The 22268-nt window shown below is 41.9% G+C and overlaps 1 protein-coding gene across 1 annotated transcript; it reads right to left on the bottom strand.

Moving 5' to 3' along the window:
• Nucleotides 1-8075: 8075 nt before the first annotated feature.
• On the bottom strand, nt 8076-12037 carry sox14 (SRY-box transcription factor 14). The gene has a single exon (XM_058073821.1). It carries the CDS (start codon nt 11673-11675, stop codon nt 10956-10958), a length of 720 nt encoding a protein of 239 aa, XP_057929804.1. The 5' UTR covers nt 11676-12037; the 3' UTR covers nt 8076-10955.
• Nucleotides 12038-22268: the final 10231 nt, after the last annotated feature.

Here is a 22268-nt window from a genome sequence, read left to right as displayed (position 1 = left end):
CCAAATGTCCCTCTTACGTCACATCTGAGGCATTTTCGTATGAAACTTCCACATCATGTAGATAAAACGCAATAAGCTGAAATTCTAAAAGCAACAAATTATGATGAAGCAGCAGGAACACAATGACAGGGATCAAACAAAGCGTTTAAAAACGTATAGGTGTGGCCAATAAATGTCCGTCAAAGAGGCGGCAGGACGGGAAGGAAAGAGAAAACGGCCTCAAATGAAAGCTGCCCCACCGAAATCCAAAAGAAAGCTCAGCGTGCTGAAAGGTCAGCGAGGAGCGCGATCACACGCGCTGAAACATGGCACAGAGATAACATGCCTGCTGAGAAATATCAATTACGCCTTGACATTTTCCACACAGACAAAAGAGGCCACGATGGCGAGGAGCGGGGGCCACCTGCCGACTCCTTAAAAGTGGCTGTATAGCGACGCCCCTGCACTTTTTATACAAGACAACTATAAATATGTACGCTACATTCACTGTCCAAGACATTATAAGTATTCTTATAGGCCTCAATGATGTTCCTTGTCCGTCTTCGACCCGTCAGTGTTCATGAAATGTCTTTAAGTTATGGTTCTATGATGCACGAACTTACAGGATATTTCTTCTTCTTTCTTAGTTTATTTCAGACATGCATACTATGTTACATTATTCTTTCTCACATATACACTTACAATATCTATTTATATATATATATATATATGTATATGTATATACATACACATATACATACACACATATCTACATACATATATATATACACATATACACATACACATACATGCATACACACAACACCTCATTACTACACATGTCTGAAAAGGAGCAGGAAGAAGCAAAGCTTATTAAATCCTACCCCTTCTCCACGCCATAGCAGTTACCAATTCAATAAGTTTTTTTTTTGTTTTTTTTTTTCCACACATATAATCACAGAATCTTACATAAGACAAACAACAAAAGAAGAGTGGGAACATCGGACACCCCAGCAAAACCCCAGGACATTGCTGAAGCACACCACCAACCCCGCCAGTCAACCCACCTGGCCCCGACCCCCCTAGCCCCTGAGTGCACCCACCGAGTGCCCAGCACCCCAGCAGTCCCCGCACACCCCGCTGCCCTCCAATAAGAAGCCATTTTGGCTGGACCCACAATTACGTGTGATCCCTGGGCGGGCCTACATTTGGATGGATTGTTTGTTCTGTTATCCAACAGACCTCTTCCTCGTGCCACAGACATGTTACCAACATGTGGTCAACGTGACACCCGATGTCCAACCATCATTTACCTCAGTATTGTGAGGCCACATGGAATGCTCCCACCAAGCCCGGGCGCCCACAGCGCCATCTGCGGCTATTGAAGCCCCAGCCCAGCCAGAGAGCAGCAAGCCGCGCAAGTGTGCCGAAGCACCCGAGACCCAGACTCACACCCCCAGTAGCCAGTAGTATTTACTGCTAAAGATGCTAAACCGATACCACTCAAATGTCAACACTTCTCAATCATTCAGGTATAAGGGCTGTTTCTCAAATGGGATAAATATTAGAGTCCTCCAGACATGAAATAGCACCCCTATTGTCACTTTTACATTTCTATTACCCAATTTATTAGACATACTAGGAATAAATAAGGCATTTAAGACATACGTAAATAAGACTTATACTTGTTTATGTTGCTGTGAATGTGTTCCATTGCTTGGTGGAGGACAGGACGTGACCTCAGGTTTTAAGAGTTGAGTTTCAGCTTGATCTGGGTTACTGTAACAGGAACATTTGTTTTTATGAGGGATTTTTATTGTGAGGCAATAAAAGCCTGTTGTGCCGGCAATCAAGTCTGGTGCTTGTGTGTCTCACCCCACCAGTGTAGAATTTGCTTATGGATCCTCTATGTCAAAGGACGATGTCACCAGTTCATAGTCTTGGTCCTGTTCAAAAGTTACTAACCAAATTCTTCTGACAATATGATATGGAATGAGCCTAACTCTGCCCACAGGGGTATCCAAAGGACGACCATTTGTGTCCCGCAGCTTTTTTTTTATGGATGTGCGACAAATTCCAAAAAATATAATCACAAAAAACATCAAAAAATTGTGCAGGATCCGCCTCCCACTCATCATATATGTATTGCATATCATCTATTGCCACATGAATTGTTCCTTTAATACGACAGGACACCGCACTGCATCATTTTTTTTCTTTGTCAATGGCACCATATGCTCATGAAAATTTTGAACCCAGGTCTTCCCGATCTCCTGACTGTGTGGCCTACATGCTAGCCATTCGGCTGGCTCGGCCATGGCCTGTCCATGGTGTTGTGCAGCCAACTTGACGACACTTGCCTGCGTCTCACGCCGAACGCCCTTGAGTGGCGCACACGAACGTCCTCCAACGCACGATCATTTGCACTTGGCGGAGATAATTTGCAGAAGAAGCAGGCGAGTGAACAATGCGCTAATCTTTGGATTGGTTGTATTGATTGGCCTCCTCCAGTTAGCGCAGCGGAACATTATCACGGCCACAAAGCGCTACAGCGTTGATTATGAAGGCTAATTATGCGGGTGCCGAGCACCAGATGACGGAGATATCAGACAGCTTTCAGACTGTCGAGCATTCAGCCTTCAGGTGCTTCCCGGCACCATCATCGCAAATATTTGGAATCTATTTACCGTTTATTTCACTGATGGGGTACATTTTTTTTTCTCCAGGGAGAAAACAGTGATTGGCAGTGATTCAAAACCACATTAGTGTGCCATGAGAGCTCATCAAGTGTCCCACAGAACATCATTACTATCATTATTATTATTAAATGATTTATAACAAAGTTGCCAAAGCCAGAAACACTGATCTCTCCTGCAACATCTTCTTATTCTCTGGCAGACCAGATGTGTTGTATAAATAAATATGGGTTTTAACATTATTAGAGCCCTCAAGACATGAAATAACACCCCTATTGCCACCTTTACATTTCTATTACCCAATATAGTAGATATAATCAAAGCGAATAAGACATATTAGACATAAAAAAGGGAACCGACTCACATGATAGCTCATTTTTTGTGGACAGCGTACTTCCGTTTTTAAATGGTTTTACACTCGTATTACCCAATATAAGAGTATAATAGAGTATAATAAGAGTAAGTAAGCCTTTAAAGAAGTAAATAAAACCCCTGCTGGAGCGGTGTCACGGTAAATGTGTTCCTATAGGGAAACTTAGTCTAGTGCAGTTACTGACACCTAGTGGCCAATGTAGAATAATAGATAATATAATAATAAGAATGCAACTTCTGCCTTGTATTTGTATTTTAATTCATTTCATTTGTTCATTTATGCATTTATGTTTGAAAATGCGTATGTAGGAATAAGAATAAGTACAACATGCTTAAGTATGCATGTATTTTTGACTAATAATAGTACAGCGATAGAGTGAGGGAGCCGTGTTTGCAAGGGACAACTGTATTTCATTAACAATCAATCAATTTTATTTTTGCAATTCACCGAGGGCCAATAAAATGTCCCACTTTGGACCCCCCCCCGGCACTGTTAAGGATCAAGCAGCTCAATACAGGCATTAGCAAGAGAATCATTTTCTCTTTCCCCCCAACTTTCTCTGACTTTTTCAACGTTTTCCAGGCACACAATAGTTTGGGGGATTATTTGGTGAAACAAGTTGGATGAAAGAAGTTGGATTTGAAAGGTGGCGTGAGTGGAGGGCTGCCACGTCCCTTGAAGAAAGAGATTAGCGTGAGTGTGAAAATGGCTGCTATCTGTCTGATAAATATTCATAAATATACCTTTCAGGGTCTTTGTCGACTACCTTCCATCAGCGTGAGCCAGCCGGCGCCGCAAACATGTTTTGGATGGAGAGGGGGCGTAAAGCAAAAGGATGGAAATACATAAATAAAAAAAGACAATGTGAAGAAGATCAAAGCCTGCTCTATCGACTTTTTTTAACGACGGTGGAAGATTGTCACGTCGACAAGCAAACATTAGCAAACGTTTCTGTAGGCTCTTTTCAGGACGCCATGTTGTCTTGCCAGATAAAGTGCTCCATGCATCCCCTCGCTGCCGCTTCCTGATTAGTCTAATCCACTGAGGAGCTGCTGATGGAGGCAGCATCCAGGACCCTGAGGTGCTACCCTCCTCATCCTCCTCATCCTCCTCATCCTCTTCCTGATAAGTGACTTTACCTTTCACCTCTACAACCCACAGCACGGCGCTACGCCATCTTGCTGCTAGCATTAATCTCATTTGGGCCATTCGTGAGAAGCCACGATTGTGTGTGTGTGTGTGTGTGTGTGTGTGCACGCCCAAGCTTTAATAGCTTTCATCCTGAAGCAGGTCTCATGCCCTGTTCCCAAAACATGACCTCATGACAAGATCGCCATGACGACAAGCAGCCATAAACACATGTTTCTGATTTGGATTTGTTTTTCTCTCAACAGGAAATAATTTCAGCACAAATAATTCATTCCAGGGTTAAGCCGTGGCCATCGCAAAAGCTTTATTCAGTGCACACGCATTTCATAAGACGACTGTCCATCCAGCCATCCTGACTTTAAGGTACATCCCAGCCTGGCCGCCAGCCAATCGCAGCATAAGAGGACTAAATAAAACTAAAATAAATAAAAGGACTCAGGCAAATTTGTAGTGTCAAAGAAAGTGAGTAGTCCTAACCATCAAAGTGTAAAATCAACTTAGCCATTGAACAAGATTAAATAAAACTAAAGTAACTAAAATAACTCAAACAAATTTGTAGCGTCTGAGGAAGCGAGTGGTCTTAACCATCAAAGTGTAAAAACAAGTTAGCTGCTGAATGAGATTAAATAAAACTAAAGTAACTAAAAAGACACAAACTAATTTGTAGTGTCTAAAAAACGTGAGTATTCTTAACCAGCAAAGTGTAAAAACAAGTTAGCTGCTGAATGAGATTAAATAAAACTAAAGTAACTAAAAAGACACAAACTAATTTGTAGTGTCTAAAAAAACGTGAGTATTCTTAACCAGCAAAGTGTAAAAACAACTTAGCCACTGAATAAGACAAAATAAAACTAAGATAAGTAAAAGGACTCACCTTTTGATGAAGGGTAACAGATTTGTACCCTCAAAGAAAGTGAGTGTTCTTAACTCTCACAAGTGTAAAAGTGTAACAAGTTAGCTGCTGCGTCTGGCAACCAAATAGAAGTAAAGTCCATAAAATGATTCTCCTTTTGATAATAAGTAACTAAGGGTGTCATAAGATCCCGTGCCACAAAATCTCCAAAAATTAAACATTTCTCATTCAGAAAAAAATAATGTCTAGTGGGCATGAGGTCTGGCATAGTTAATTATCAATTAATCACAAGGTAAAAAAAAAAACTTGATCATTTTGCCAGGCTCAGTATATTGCCGTGTGCATGCATGTTTGTTTTGATGGTCTCTCACTTCCAAACAGGTAGGAGGAATCTTGACATGTTTTCTTCCATAGAACAATGGCATGAACGGAGTGAGCCCTTTTGTCAAGCAGTGCCGGTATCTAACACACAAAGTGCGGAAGAGTGTAACGTAGTACAAATTAAATTAGTAGATTGCAATATATTGTCATATATTTAATTATACTTTTACTGCACCTTTCTTGAAAGTAAAGATAACATTTTGTCTCATCTCGTTCTCGAAGCGTCTGGAGTACAAAATTTTAGGCGTTTGGATGACGGAAGTGTAGTGTTTAAGAAAGTGGAGGCCGACTACATGCATGCTTTGTGCTTTTGAAAATTGCCATACAAATGTGAAAATAAGTGAAGCACAATATTTAAAAACGAACCCTTTGACAATGGGTGACGGAGGAGTAGCATTTAAGGAAATTAGGGGCGGGACGGTTTGCTGCATGAGTCATGCTTTTTAATCGTGATGCTCCGATTAATCGGCCACCAATCAGTATCGGTTGATTTTTGTGAAACATTATGTGATCAGCATATGCTAATGAATACCTTTTGATGCAGAAGACAGCGTGTAGCCATCCCTGCATGCGGTGTACGTAGTGTCTGGCCCTAATTAGCATTCATGTGGACAACACTCGCCCGTATGTGTAAAACAGCCAAAAGGCTAAGCTAATAATCCCAAAAAATAATAGAATTCATCGAACGGATGACCAGCCTTTCTCAGCGGTGGAAGGCACCAGGGTCACAGAGTGGTCTCTCACTTACCTGGACGTTCCGCTATAGTGTACTCTCACATCCTTCAAGAAGGCGTCTCATCCTCTGGACGTTTCACCACTGATACAGGATTCTTTTTCATATCATATTTACAGAAATTGTGGGTTTTATTTTTAAAAAATCCCATGCCCCGCACCCTTTAATTAATAACTAAATGTAGTAATAATTACCTATTTTTTGTGTCCCCTGCCGGTCAAGGGACCTTGGAATTGTCCTGATTTTACCCCCTTTATACGGCACCCCTCATCGTAAATAAATGATAAAACGGTAGAAAAAGACCAAATTAAAGACAGGTGACAGGTATTCTTCACTACTGCACAAGCGTAAAAAGAAGTCAGCAGGTGTATAAGAGCATATCATGAAGAACACTTGTTAGCGTTCGTGACTCTCGCACACACAACTTACTTTTGTGTTTGCTGCTGTATTTAATAAACGTAAAATCAATCCACAATGAATGTTTAACATGTGAGGAAGTAAAGGTAACTTTACTAATAATGAGTCACCCTTTAAAGACCGCTGACAAAGCCCTTGAGAAGGTTTAGAGGGAGGCTTCAGCACGAACACTACCGTTCTTAACTGCCATGCTTTCTTTGTTTTTTTTTTTTTGTTTTTTTTATTCATTGGCTTTGAGTCATGACCAGTTCAGGGTGTACCTCGCCTCCCGGATGGATGGCTTTGAGCCATTTTGTACTGAGCAGCCAGGACTGAACCTTTTCCGTGATGAGTAAAATTTAATTTCCTGTTCTATGGTTATCATCGCACTTGTCTCTCTCCGGATAAATCAATCATTTAGGTCAATTTACGGTACAGTGAGATCCTCGCTGCTGTCCAATAAGTGATGCTGATTGCTTTATACTTCCTCCATTCAATGACTGTGTTTACTTCAGAGAGGAGGTGTGTGTGTGCGCGTGTGCACAAGCATGTTGTCTCTTCTGTTTTACAGGTAGTCATTATTAGCATTAGCATTCAAAGGTTCCCATGGGCTGAAAGTTTATGGGAGGCGCAGCCCAATTAGTGTTCTCTCACTTTGTCTGTCTCTCTCAGACACACACACACACACACACACACACACACACACAAGTATGTACAGTATGTATGCAGGGAAGCATGACAATGATAAAGATGATGTAATCATGCCTGCATTACAAATACTGTAAACAGAGTGAAAGGGTGTCCTATATGAATGAGGTGTGTGTGTGTCATCAACAAATGATACTGAAAATACATGATAAAACTATGTATTATTTTTAAACCTATCTACATATTTTTTTTTGGGGGGGGGGGGGGGGGAATTGACAATGAAAAGAGTATTAAATACACATCATGGTGGGTGTGTACGTGTATTACATTATTGTATATATTTTCTAAAAAAAATATTTAGATATATTTTAAGTATGATACAATAAACAATAATAATTAATATATTGTTTTTGCACCATGGAAAAGATTCACAAGGTCACAATTTTTTTGGCATGCATGTGATTGCAATTTCTAATGAGAATTTTTATTTTTTCTGCCTCAAATTGTGTTAGTTTGGTTAAACATTTTTGGGCAAATGTGCCACAAATTTTTTAAAAAAAGTGGATGAGAATTGAATGAGAATGTGCATGTGTGTGCGAGTGCTCACATGTTAAATCATCCAAACAAAGCCTGCATAAATAATATCCTCAAGAAGATTTCATTAAATAATAAATATTATTTAGAAGCGGGTACAAATATTAAAAGAGGGGAAAAAATGTGATTGAGCATGACGAGGTTTGCGCGTGACAATATGATATAAAATAAATATTCCCTGCAGTGTCTTTGTAGGGGGGTTGGGGGGGGGGGGGGGTGGGGGGGCATGCAAGGATGTAAATCACATCCCTGCCTGGCGCAGCACATGAAACAGGCGTGCAAAGTGATTCCTTTTCTTCTCTAAGCTTTTTCTTCTTTATTTTTATCATTTCTTTGCCTTCAAATAAATGAGCATCCAGGAACCCCCCCCCCCCTCTCTCTTTATATATATATATAAACTACCCCTCTTCAAACAACACAACTGTACGCTTTTTTATACTTTTTTTTTTTAGCCGCCGTCAAAATGCTATCCCAGATTCAATTTCAGATACAGACTAGGGTGGTTTTATCCTTTTTGGGCTCTTTTGGAGACAATATTAAATATGCCGGAATGAGATCACTTTTATCCTCTTTTCACATAAGTGTGTTTCTTTTTCTTTTTTTTTTTTAACATCGGCATCATGACAGCTTGTCCTCTTTTTGAAACAAGAAGTATAATGACATTTGTCTCCATGACTCACTTAATTAAACATCATTAAGGCGAGGCAATTGTTGAAATGACCCGTGGCTGCTTTTAATCATGAAAAAGGGAAAAGAAACACACCTTAGAAATTGGTTGTGTGAGTTCTCTTTGTCATGCTTTTGGATTTCAAGTGCCCCCCCTTTTTTTTAAATATTTTTTTATCAGTTAAAAAATGAAGCATATAAATGACTGCTTAATGAAATAAAAAATGTACAAAACAATTATCGTCAGTGTTGCTGCAAAGGAGATAAGGAGACTAAAAGCGTCAAGGGGTGGGGTGCCACGGTGGGAGGGGGAGAAAATAATAATATTTTTTTTAAGCGTAAAACTCCTTTCTCGTTTCCTGTCTCGTTAAATGTAATTTATTGGAAACAATGCATAAAATAAGAACGAAAATAAATGATGTCAGTCGTTATAATAATGTACAATTATTGGAAAATTGAATGGAGATGCTTTTTTTGGGGGGAAGGCAAGGGGGTGTACAACTTCAAGTATCTTCATTTACAAGCTGCTGATAACTACGACACTGTCACACACACACACACACACACACACACACATACGCACACACACTCCTTGCCTAAATTCCACCCCCTCCAGGGCTAGATTGCACCTCCACTCCTCCGTGCAGCAGCAGCAGCATATGTTCCTGACAGATAAAGTCAACAATTTGTACGTGGAAAATTAAATTCTTAATTAGAAATGCACTCCCAGTTGAGTGGTGAGGAAAGCTGCGCACGCGCACACACACACACACACACGAAGGTCTCATTCCTGCGTGCGTGTCAAGTCTTTTGTCTTAATGAGTGAGCGCACGTTGGAGCAAGTCATCTCTTTTTTTTTAGGGTGGGGTTTTTGGCTGAGTCATCAAACGTGCAGACAAGTTGCAGGATGTACAAAGAAAAAGATTTCTTTTTAGTTGTGTGTGTTTTTTTTTTTTTTGCGGTCTCTCCATGATGAATCCACTTGGCAGATCCAAGCAGAGGGCCCCCCCCTGCTTGGAGCCATGAAGCCGTCAAACGGGTCTGACAGGCGGGATCCCTCCAGGGAGGCCTCCATCCCTCCCCTCCTTGCTCTCTCTTTTTCCTCCCTGCCTTGCCTCTCTTGGGCTGGGGATGAAAACCAGGAAAAGTCTCCTCTCCAAACAAACAGCAAAAACCACTCGGAAGCTCAGAACCTCCAAACCTGCACGCGCATCCCCCATGAGGATTAAATGGGGGGGGGGGGCTGCAAAGTATAGTCATTATTTTATTTTTTAACTCATTGTTTTAATCTTTTAAGCTTGTTTGGTCTTATTTAAAAATACTCAATTATACTCAATATATATATACTCAATACTCAATTATTTTTAACAAATTTATTCTAAATATTTTAGCCTCATTTAAAATGTTTATTCTGACGTTTGAAATATTTTGGAAATATTTCTGACTTGAAAAAATATGTATATATATATATATTTAACAAACAATTCCAATGTTTACCAATTGTGATCATATGGAATATTTGTTTTCCTCCATCATATTTCTTTCATGTGTTATTTCTGAGCAGACAGTATAAAAAATATATAAATTTGAAGCAATTACCGTTTACACCTTTTTGCAATTATTTCAAAGTATTTTCCTTCATAACTCATTTTTCACAATTTATTCTCACTTTTTTTAACTGGTAATTTTCACGTATCCCACCCCCCAAAATAATTTTTTAAACAAATTATTTTAAAGTTGTAATAATTTATAGTCATTTGTGGCCACGTTGCTTTTTAAAACTTATGTTTCCCCCCAATAAATTTGATTTTGAACCAATTATGTTTTCCCAGAAAGCATCAAGTAGGTGAAGACAGATTGTCTTTATTGGATTCTCTCTGCTCCACAAAGTGAACAAAGAGGAGGTGAGGAGGTGTCAAACCTTCTAGATTACATGACAGCTTTTAAATCTTAGATAGAAAATACACATAAACTCCTTGAATTGTCAGAAAAAAATAAAAAAATCATCATAAAATTTAAATAAAAAAAATGAAAACGAGCGTGCAATTATTAATAGCACTTCATCACAGGGTAAAAAAGTGTTAAATAAAACATTATTGTTTGTCTTAAATAGAGCGTCTGCTTTGATGTGGCTTTTTGGGGATGAATCTAAACAATATAACCCGTATATAATCCAGCCTAAAGCTCCTGGTTTAGCCGGGATGGAATTGTAGAGTGCCAAAAGGTGGACTAAAAGAACCAAAAGGAAGAATATCTTATCAATAATCAACACAAATGATCATATCAGCATTGAAATGTACACAATAAATAAAGTTAAAGGCCTCCTTTTCTTGTGGCTGCCATATAAACATTTACATTTCTTCCAAGTCCCAATCCGGAACTTGTTTTTTTTGTTGTTGTTTTTTTTAAAGTCCAAACGCTTGACTGTTAATACTGTTCGTGCGCGTCCACGTCGTATGTACATGCATGTTGCAAAGAGGGTGTGTGTTACATGGCAGCGGCGTGCGCGGACGAGTAGGGGTCAATCCCAGTCTTGGTCATACCTGGAAAGAGTATGTAGGCCACCGGGGGCTGTAAACTGGACGCGGACCAGGCGGTGCAGTTACACGGCACCACGTAGCCCGGGTTCGTGGGCGACGGGTGGGTGTGGGTGTGCTGCGTGGGGCAGCCCAGCGCCCCGAACGCGCCGTTCTGGTAACCCAGCGAGGAGGCGTAGGGCAAAGAGCCGGTGCCCAGCGTGTGCGGCATCTCGCTCATCTTCTGGATGGCGCTGGAGCTGAACTGGCTCGGGTCCAGGAAGGAGTACGGGGCCGAGGAGGGGGGCAGGAAGGCGCGCGCCTTCTCCGAGGCGCTCAGCAGGGAGTCGGCGGCGGCGGACACCGGGAGACCCTTCAGGTGCTCCGTGTCGCCCAGGTAAGGCAGCGGGAAGACGTACCTGTCCTTCTTCAGCAGGTTCTTGGGTTTGCGCCGGGGCCGGTACTTGTAGTCCGGGTGCTCCTTCATGTGCTGAGCCCGGAGCCGCTTGGCCTCGTCGATGTAAGGTCTCTTCTCGGACTCGGACAGCAGCTTCCACTCGGCGCCCAGACGCTTGCTGATCTCCGAGTTGTGCATCTTGGGGTTCTCCTGGGCCATCTTCCGCCTCTGGCCGCGGGACCAGACCATGAAGGCGTTCATGGGTCTCTTGATGTGGTCTGCCGGTTTGGACATCTTCTGGGGTAGGGACGGGGGGAGGGGGGGAGTTCTTATCTGGTTAGCGCGGGAAAGGGGGGAAAAGCAAGTTCACCTGTCCAGGTGCGAGATAGCAGGCATGCCACGTCTGGGGGTGGGGGGGGTGCAGCCGGAAATAAGAACTTTAAAAAAAAAGAGAGAATCCAGAGTTTGGAGACGTAAAGTCCAGGAAGAAGCGTGTTGGCGGAGAAAAATCCACAAAAAGGTGTAGGCAAGAAAGTCTCTCCTTCCTTTTTCTGCACACACGCTCACACGCACGCTCCTCTCTCTCTCTAATGGAGCACCTGGCTGCTTGGAAGTGCGAGCAGGAAGAGAGAAGAAGAAGCCAAAATCGGCCAAGTTCAAAGGCTGGGATGCTTTGCTTTCTTGCACGCAATGTGACATAATGAGAGGGGGCGGGGTCCAAACGGCACCGGCGCAACCTGAGCGTCCAATCAGCACCTTCGCTCACCACGCGGCATCATATAGGTGTGTGTGTGTGTGTCTGTGAATGTGTGTGTGTGTGAGAGAGAGAGAGAGCGAGTGTGTGTGTGTGTGTAGATTTTACATTTGATGCCACTAAACTCACTTGCAGCTCACTGTATTACTGTTACAGTAATACAGGGGTGTCCAACGTGCGGCCTGGGGGCGACACTTAAACGAAAAAATGCCCCCCCCCCCATCCTCACGACACACTGCAGAAATAAAAAGTAAATTCAAGCAAAATGCAAATGTAAATATTAGAAAAAACAGTTTTCCTTTGCGTGAAATTGAATTGAAATGTGTCTATGTTTATGTTCTATTTATAAACATATGTACTAAATGTTTAAAAATGTCACCTTATGTTTGGACATACATTATTATTATTATTATTATTATTATTATTCTTATTATTATTATTATTATCATTATTATTATCATTATTATTATTATTTAATTTCAATGAGAGTCATGTGTATGATGTCGTACCTCTTTAAAAGGCCCTGGGGCCACTCTCTCTCTCTCTCTCTCTCTCTCTCTCTCTCTCTCTCTCTCTCTCTCTCTCTCTCTCTCTCTCTCTCTCTCTCTCTCTCTGCGCGTGTGTGTGTGATATATGATCCCCTCTGCTGTGATTATTGAAGCACTTTAGCGTGTGATTATTGCAAACACAATCACCAGTCAGCTTAGTAGCAGCAGCAATAATAAGACACTAAATATTATTTTTATACACACATACAACAATCAGTGCAGGATAAATACTTTAGGCTATTTAAAAAAAATATTTCTGTACTCTCTTCCTCGTGCTCTCTCCCTCCCTCTCCTCTCTCTCTCGCACGGGCTCTCTCATGCTTCACGCATGCGTCAACGTGCAGTTTCTTTTTTCGTTGTTGCAAGATTTCCTTGCAGAAATAACCCCAACAAAATGTTGGGGGTGGTGGTGATGGTGGGGGGGTATAAAAAATATCAGGGAAAGCGACGTCTCCCTGGACAGGAGCTTAAGAGGTACCAGAATGTGTTGTATTTGATGTTGCATGCATGTTTGTGTTGTGCGGTTTGTGGTGAGGGAAGAGTTGGGTAAGAGTTGCACTTCATTGTTATTAGAATGTCTGCTACTGGAACATTAATGTTTCTAATAGAGGCGCACCCGCAATGACTCATTTGATTAGAAATTGGGTGCTCCTGTCTCCGTCTTTTTTCCTCGGCAAATCTGATGAGGTGAGCAGATTAAATGGACTGTCTGGGGTATTTATTTATTTGTCGACAAATCTAATTTGGAAAATGTAATCATTCACACCCTTACGTAAGTTTTTTTTGTTATTATGTATGTACTTGATGCTGATTTGAAAAAATATTTCCACATTGTGGAATTTATTTTACAATTTATTATGCTTTTTTAAAATGTAATTACGGTCTTTGTACTGCTAAATGTACACTACTTTTTGATATATGGTCCATTCCGGAGCTCTCCCTGGTGCTGAAACCCAATGCAGCATAAGAGGTTTGCTTGAAGACACCCCCCCACCCCCCCCCACCCATCCGCTCTGAAAAAACTCTCAAGCTCAGATGACATTTCAACGTCTTTTCATGTGTTTGCATCCTTCTTTGAGATGCTCCCTCAGTCAGAAGCAAATATTTTTTTTTCACTAGGAAGACCCCCCCCCACACACACACACTTCACATTATGACATTTGTAAATAATACCCCACAACATTCAAACCCTGCCTGGGTTTAAATATATCATCACACTGTCTGCACTCATATTAAATGATTAATATTTTGCAGCAAAAAAAAAAAATGATGAAAGATGAACTAAAAGCCGGCAGATCAGAGACAAAACATAAAGACGTCTATGCAGTTCATAATCACAGCATTACAACACCAGCAATTAGCCAGGTCCCCTTCAATACGTCCACACAGGAATCAAGTGCTTTTCAACTCTGACATCAACACTATTACATTTCACTGACACAATCAGAGAGAAGCACACACACACACACACACACACACACACACACACACACACACACACACACACACACACACACACACACACACACACACACAGAGTGGCCTCACTTGTATTATAATTCTCACACATTAATTATTTTCATCTCAATTTAAAATAAGTCGTTGAAGGGAATGAGCTAAAAATGTTCCTGTCTACTGTATATTTTAAAATTGGATTCATTCATAATTTCACGGGAAGGTTTATTCATTTAACAACTGTGTTACATAAATTACAATGTCCCCCCCAAAATGCCAAGGAGTTATATTTGTACATGTGGGTTTTAACATCAATTATCGCCACTCATGATTACATTACATTACATAAATTGGAAAGAAAATCTATATTAAAAAAAAACACATTGAGAATAGTATGTTTTCATTTTTTAAAAATTGCATTTTTTTTATTTAACAATAAAAGACAGCTGGCATAGGCTCCAGCACCCCCGCGACCCTCGTGAGGAAAAGCGGTAGAAAATGAATAAATGAATGAAAGACAGCTGGGATAGGCTCCAGCACCCACGCGACCCTCGTGAGGAAAAGCGGTAGAAAATGAATGAATGAATGAAAGACCGCTGGGATAGGCTCCAGCACCCACGCGACCCTCGTGAGGAAAAGCGGTAGAAAGTGAATAAATGAATGAAAGACAGCTGGGATAGGCTCCAGCACCCACGCGACCCTCGTGAGGAAAAGCGGTAGAAAATGAATAAATGAATGAAAGACAGCTGGGATAGGCTCCAGCACCCACGCGACCCTCGTGAGGAAAAGCGGTAGAAAATGAATGAATGAATGAATGAAAGACAGCTGGGATAGGCTCCAGCACCCACGCGACCCTTGTGAGGAAAAGCGGTAGAAAATGAATGAATGAATGAAAGACAGCTGGGATAGGCTCCAGCACCCACGCGACCCTTGTGAGGAAAAGCGGTAGAAAATGAATGAATGAATGAAATTCCATCCATAGTTGACATGTTCAACTAGTTTAGACTGAATCCACAGCGCCCCTGCTGGTTACAGAGGAGTAATGCAATTCAATTTGTCATTCAAAAACAATTGAATCTTAATGATCGATTATGATGCACGTCCCTTATAGGCATAATGCCAAAAAATACATGCATATTGTAGTTTGTAACATAATATCTCTTCTTAAAAATGTTGCCTGGTTCTTAGGGATGTGAAGGATCAGGAGGAGGGTTCTGAGGCGGCGGTGCGAACAAAAGAACAGGTCCGTGCAGCTATAAGAGCAGCAGGTCCACATCACACAATTATACCATACAATTAGGATTAAAGGGGCCAAGCAGAGATAAGGGCAGATATGGATAAATTATCACAAAAGGAAAGATGTGACACTGCGCTGACCTTCATTAAGAGACAGAAACTCATTTAAGGCGCTCGGCCTTCCTTCAGCCCGCCACATGAAACCGGGATGGGGCAGATAAGAAGTCATGTCATGTATACTGTAGACACGGCCATCACAACACTGCTTACATTTATTCAATTAAAACGCACCAGTCTTTGAAGGCAACGTCACTTTAAGAATTTTTGTTCTTCTCAAACATCGGGCCACCCGTGAGTCGACACTTTTGAGGATGTGGTTTGTTACTATGGCAACACACACACAAAACAAGAGGGTTCTAAAATTAGGCTTTGAATAGATTTAAATAAATCACTTGATATGGAAATGAAGTAAGTTCCTCTGAGGCGTCTCACTGATTCATCTCAATGCATCTTTGACTTGTATTTGGAGGTACTAGGACGAGGGGGGCGGGTGGGTATACCTCCAAGAAGGATGAGGAGTCATCTCAAATATGCACCACGAAACTGAATCACCGGAAAAGCTGCTGAACGTGAAGGAACTCCTGGCTGAGCTCTCAGGTTGACATTCAGCCTTACCCCCCCAATTCAAGACATTGTGGACTTGGGGAAGAACCTTTTCTGTTCTCAGTGTACAAAGTAAGGACCATCAAGGCATGTTTCGAGGAGTTTCCAAGAACCGGTGCATCAGTGGCCTCTAACCTCACAGATCGACAAAACTCCACATGACAGCATCCCTTGGTTAGGGTTTGGGACTTCTTTGAACTCACAAGCTTGCAGAGAATAGGGCAAGGGTCAAGGGTACTGGGGTCTTGGAATGAACTCCAAAATGCATACACCTTAGTGTGAGCAAAAAATGAGAATTTATTGATACTCAAAGTACCCGAATGTGGAGGGAATCCCTGGTGGGCAGTGCAGGGAAGGTTGGCCAGTGAACGAGGCAGTGGGGGTCAGGCAGGGAAGAAAGTGAATTACAAGGCAAAAAGCGGTCAAAAAGCACAAAGTACAGCCTTAAGGGATTTGTTGGAGGACCTGGAGGACCTTCTATGAAGCATCCAGTTCATAAGGGATCTCCAGGACTGTATTCCCAGGTCTTCTACCCATGTAATTTCTTCCTATCCCTCAGGAGGAGCATTTTACCAGTACCTTGGTACTAGAGTACTACAGTCCTCACGGCATGGTGGGGTTTGACAACATGATGATAAGATGATAATTCCAAATGAAGACCTTCTAAGGAGATATACATCACTGCGCTGCAACAAATGAGGAGGGTGGAAAAAGAATCTGAGGGGGGGACCCTGAGAGCAGGCTTCACAACCAGAACATTAAGACTCCTGGAGGACGTTCTATGACACGTCCAGTCCATAAGGGATCTCCAGGACTGTTTTCCAATGGTATTCTACCCATGTAAGATCTCATTATCTTTCACAGGTGGAACATTTGGACCAGTACCATTCCTACTTGATAAAAATGTGGTATTTTTTCCTCCTGTGGGCCGGCCTTTAAAGGATTTGCCACCAAAGATGATAAGTGAATGATTACCCATCAAGGCCTTCTCAGAAATACTACATCAAGGTGCTGCAGTAAAGGAAAGAAAGGGAGTGGAGAAGGCAGAGACTGGATCTGGGGGGGTCCCTGACAGCAGGCTTCACAACCAGAACATTAAAACTCCTAGAGGACTTTAAATGAATCTTCCAGGACTCCAGGATCTCCAGGACTTTATTCCCAGGTCCATATGGAGCAGTACCATCAGACACCTGTGAGCTACTGTCGACTTTAACCTGTACCTCCATGAATTCCATTACAGGAAGCATTTCTCAATAGCCTTTCTCTCGTCTACGACCCCATTCGGACTCCACCACAGATCCACAACCTAAACAAAAGAAGCGTTCAAGATCTGCAGAGAAACCCATGGCCCACTTCCACTGAAATTCACAGGAGGAACCAATGGAAGATAAACCATGTATAACTACATGGTTCTTTTTCCCAAAGAATAATAATTTTAAGAGACAGGCAGGAAGTCATGTGACTCCAGCAACACCACAGGCTAGCTCACTTGTTAGCAAAGTCAACATTTGTTACTATTCCCAAGTGTATTCCCTCTCTGTGACGATCACAGTTATCTCATAATTAAGTACAATTCTCCTCCCCTTTGTTGGAATCATCATGATTTATTAGTCCATCCAGTTTGACCTCTGCCTTTGCTGCGCCTCAAGGTGACTCAGTAGAGGGGGTGGGGCAAGGTCGTTTTTTGAAGATGAAATTAGATCAGAGCATATTCCACTTGTCTGTGTGAAAGGATACATAAATGACAGATCTATTTGCCATATCTCTGTGTTGAAACATGAGGACACTATGCTAAATAGCAACATGGCCCGGACTGTGGTCTAGTGGTTAGCATGTTGGCCACACAGTCAGGAGATCTGGAATATCTGGGTTCGTACAATGGTGTTAAACTTAGTGTTAAACTTAACTGAGTTTCATTGAGCTCTATCAGTCTGGAAAATGTTATTCGGCTATTTCTAAAGCTTTAGGACTCTATCAAACAACAGTGAGAGCCATTATTCAAAAATGGTGAAAACATGGAACGGTGGTGAATCTTCCTCGGAGTGGCTGGCCAACCAAAATGACACCATGAGTACCCCTCAGTGTCCATGACCACCATATGAAAGACACTGGGCAAAAAAAGGTCTGCATGGCAGAGTTCCAAGACAAAAAACACTCCTAAACAAAAAGAACATTAAAGCTTGTCTCAATTTTGCCAGAAAGCATCTTGACGCTCCCCAAGAACTATGGGAAAATACCCTGTGGTCTGACAAGACAAAAGCTTTGTAAGGTGGATGTCCATTTAAATCTGGCATAAAAATAACACCGCATTTCAGAAAAAGAACATCACACCAACAGTAAAATATGGTGGTGGTAGTGTAATGGTCTGTTGCTGTTTTGCTGCTTCAGGACCTGGAAACATCTGCTGTCTACCAAAAAAATCCCAAAGGAGAACCCAAGCTGAAACCAACTTGGGTTCTGCAGCAGGACAATGATCCAAAACACACCAGCAAGTCCACCTCTGAATGGCTGAAGAAAAACCAAATGAAGACTTTGGAGTGGCCTAGTCCAAGTCCTGACCTGAATCCTATTGAGATGCTGTGGCATGACCTTAAAAAGGCTTCATGCTGGGAAACCCTCCAATGTAACTGAATGACAACAATTCTGCAAAGATGAGTGGGATAAAATTCCTCCACAGCGCTGTAAGAGACTCATTGCAAGTTATCACAAACGCTTGATTGCAGTTGTTGCTGCTAAGGGTGGCCCAACCAGTTATTAGCTTTAGGGGGCAATCACTTTTTCACACATTTTTTTTCTCTTAATGCATACAAGCATAATCTACTTTTAAATATGCCTCACACATTAACACACTTAATACATTTAAGTAAAGGTACCTAACGCTAATGAATGTGTAAGATTTTCAGTTGGAAAACAATGGCCTCTTACTAGCACGGGATAGCCATAGCAGCTGAAATGTACACCAGACATGGGCTTGAGAGCTCTTCAAGTTTATTTCACAAGACAATGCAACAGCATTTCCCCCCCAGCACACACAACAGGCCTCTCCCAAACAATTCACCCAGCCCCTTTTACCTGTGAAGGGCCAACCATTGTTCCCAATGAGAGGGTGAGGCAATACGTCTAAAAGGTACCCTATTTACATTTATAACACCCTTCTTTTATATTACAAGTCTTTCAAGAGTCCCACACTGAAGTTTCGCTTCCTGTCTACATTTAAGCACTCGATTAAACATAACAACTTAGTTTATCGAACTAACACCCAGTTAATCCCCCCCTCCTCCAGGTGACACTTCGGAGAGTCCAATCAAGGTGATCAGCCTCTGGCCTGCACTCACATGGACCAATCACCTCAAAAAAAAGGAGAAACTGATGAGAAATTAGGAACAAAACCAATGACTTGTAAATGAAAAACTAACTAACTAAAGTGGCAATTAAACAACTTAAATGGCAACCAAATATATTCAAAGTACTAACCAGAATATATGTAAATAACAAAAGCCAACTATATACACAAGTAGAAGACAACAGTACAATACTATGTGGTCTGACGAGACAAAAGCTTTGTAAGGTGGATGTCTATTTAAATCTGGTGTAAAAGTAACACCGCATTTCAGAAAAAGAAAATCACACCAACAGTAACATATGGTGGTGGTAGTGTAATGGTCTTGCTGTTTTTGCTGCTTCAGGACCTGGAAAAACCTGCTGTCTACCAAAAAAATCCAGAAGAAGAACCCAAGCTGAAACCAACTTGGGTTCTACAGCAGGACAATGATCTAAAACACACCAGCAAGTCCACATCTGAATGGCTGAAGAAAAACCAAATGAAGACTTTGGAGTGGCCTAGTCAAAGTCCTGACCTGAATCCTATTGAGATGCTGTGGCATGACCTTAAAAAGGCTTCATGCTGGAAAAGCCTCCAATGTAACTGAATGACAACAATTCTGCAAAGATGAGTGGGATAAAATTCCTCCACAGTGCTGTAAGAGACTCATTGCAAGTTATCACAAACGCTTGATTGCAGTTGTTGCTGCTATGGGTGGCCCAACCAGTTATTAGCTTTAGGGGGCAATCACTTTTTCACACAGCGCTGTAAGAGACTCATTGCAAGTTATCACAAACGCTTGATTGCAGTTGTTGCTGCTAAGGGTGGCCCAACCACTTATTAGCTTTAGGGGGCAATCACTTTTTCACACATTTTTTTTCTCTTAATGTATACAAGCATACTCTATAGTTTTAAATATGCCTCACACACTTAATACATTTAAGTAAAGGTACCTAACGCTAATGAATGATAATGTAAGAAGATGGAATTGGAGCTTTTAACTCTGTTGTCGGCACAGCGGTCGAGTGGTTAGCGCGCAGACCTCACAGTGAGGAGACCAGGGTTCAATTCCACCCTCGGCCATCTCTGTGTGGAGTTTGCATGTTCTCCCATGCATGCGTGGGTTTTCTCCGGGTACTCCGGTTTCCTCCCACATTCCAAAAACATGCTAGGTTAATTAGCGACTCCAAATTGTCCATAGGTATGAATGTGAGTGTGAATGGTTGTTTGTCTATATGTGCCCTGTGATTGGCTGGCCACCTCTCGCCCAAAGACAGCTGGGATAGGCTCCAGCACCCCCGCGACCCTCGTGAGGAAAAGCGGTAGAAAATGAATGAATTGAATGAACTCTGTTCTCAAGCTAGGGCTACAAACGCGCTTTCGTCAGTTGTGGAGACGCCTGCTTCTCCCTCTAAAGAGGCTAGCGTTGGTATGTGGCTCAACAGGCCGCTAGCTGTTGGAGAGGGCATTTTTCCAAGCCGCGTTTACATAATTTACACTGCTCGCCAACTCCAGTAACGACTTAGCATCACATATTAACTTATATGTGATATGTGATATATTAACCTCGATGCAAAACCTTTGAGGCCAGATTGTTACCGGATGTTCCATTTCTGCATCTCACATGGACGATGCCGCGTTCAAGGACAGCCGAACAAAGTGGTAAATCTCAACACTTTCCGAAAAAACATTATCAGTGACGCATAAGGACAATAAGCATTTAACGCTTTTAGCAGTTATGCATGTATGCAGTACATTTGACTTGGATTATCACATATTTAGACATTTTCACCAAATTAGGGTGTGTTTGCTGCAGGATAAAATGGCCTATTTTTGTAGGAACATAACCAAAAAATTTGCAAATTTGCAAGGTCCTGAAAGCTGAAATGCAGAATTTGGACTGTGTTATATATTAGTTTTGGCCGCTATCGTTGTGCTGCTGGACTTTTCGAGGTGTGAAGATCTTTCATTGCTGTTTATTCCAAAGTTGAAAGGAGTCGAAAATGAAGCCAAAGTCAGAAATGTGGAGGGTGGACTGAGATGAAAAGCCTCTATTGTTAAACGTCAAACTAAAGTGTATATATATATATATATAAAACACACACACTGGGGGCCACCAACTATACGTGTGTGTGTGTGTGTGTGTGTGTGTGTGTGTGTGTGTGTGTGTGTGTGTGTGTGTGTGTGTGTGTGTGTGGAAAAAGGACAGGCAACAATTAATTTGAGAGTGAATTGAGGCAGGATCTATTACCCCTCTCTGCTTCTATTGCTCTAATGGAAATCTATTTCACTTCTCTTTTGTGTCCAATATAATTTAATGCCCGTTTTATTAATGGCCTGAAATAATTACGGCAGGCCTTTGTGATTCTGGAGTATGTTTGATTTAATTGTGTAATAAATGTCTAATCGGCGCTGCCATCTGAAGCCATTATGGCAGTAAAATTAACAATTACGCCACAAATGTCCTGGTGAATGCGTGGGGGTCTATAGAAATGGCTGCAGATAACAGGACACATATAAATCATTCATGAGAATTTTCTCACACGGGGAGGCGGAGCGAGAGATAGCGGGGAGGAGAGAAAGAGCGCGGGAAGAAAAGAGGAGAAGAAAGCGTCGGAGTTGGCTTTATTCCATTGAGAAAGGGGATGGCTGAAAGATACCGCTTTCTAAAACTGTGTCGCCTTTCTTTCTTCTCGCCCTCCGCCCCCTCCATCGCCCCTTAATTTGCCTCCCCCTTCTTCTTTTTTTATTTCTGAAGTGACAGATTTCACTTTGGGAATTCATTAACTATTAACTTGGTCGATAAAAACACCTATCGGGCCCTCGGCCCGGCTCCTGGGCTAAGCCGCGTGGCGCCTTCCAGACGTCGACGGGCGACCAAAGGCAATTAAAGAGGCGTCACACTCGCT

The sequence above is a fragment of the Doryrhamphus excisus genome, chromosome 5 (assembly GCF_030265055.1).
Source record: "Doryrhamphus excisus isolate RoL2022-K1 chromosome 5, RoL_Dexc_1.0, whole genome shotgun sequence".
NCBI lineage: Eukaryota > Metazoa > Chordata > Actinopteri > Syngnathiformes > Syngnathidae > Doryrhamphus > Doryrhamphus excisus.
Note: the sequence above shows the minus strand (reverse complement) of the source record. Positions and strands in the feature narration are given on the sequence as shown.

Bases quoted from the DNA above. Each gene is read 5' to 3' on its own strand.
- sox14 (XM_058073821.1), bottom strand. From the start codon at position 11,675: ATGTCCAAACCGGCAGACCACATCAAGAGACCCATGAACGCCTTCATG.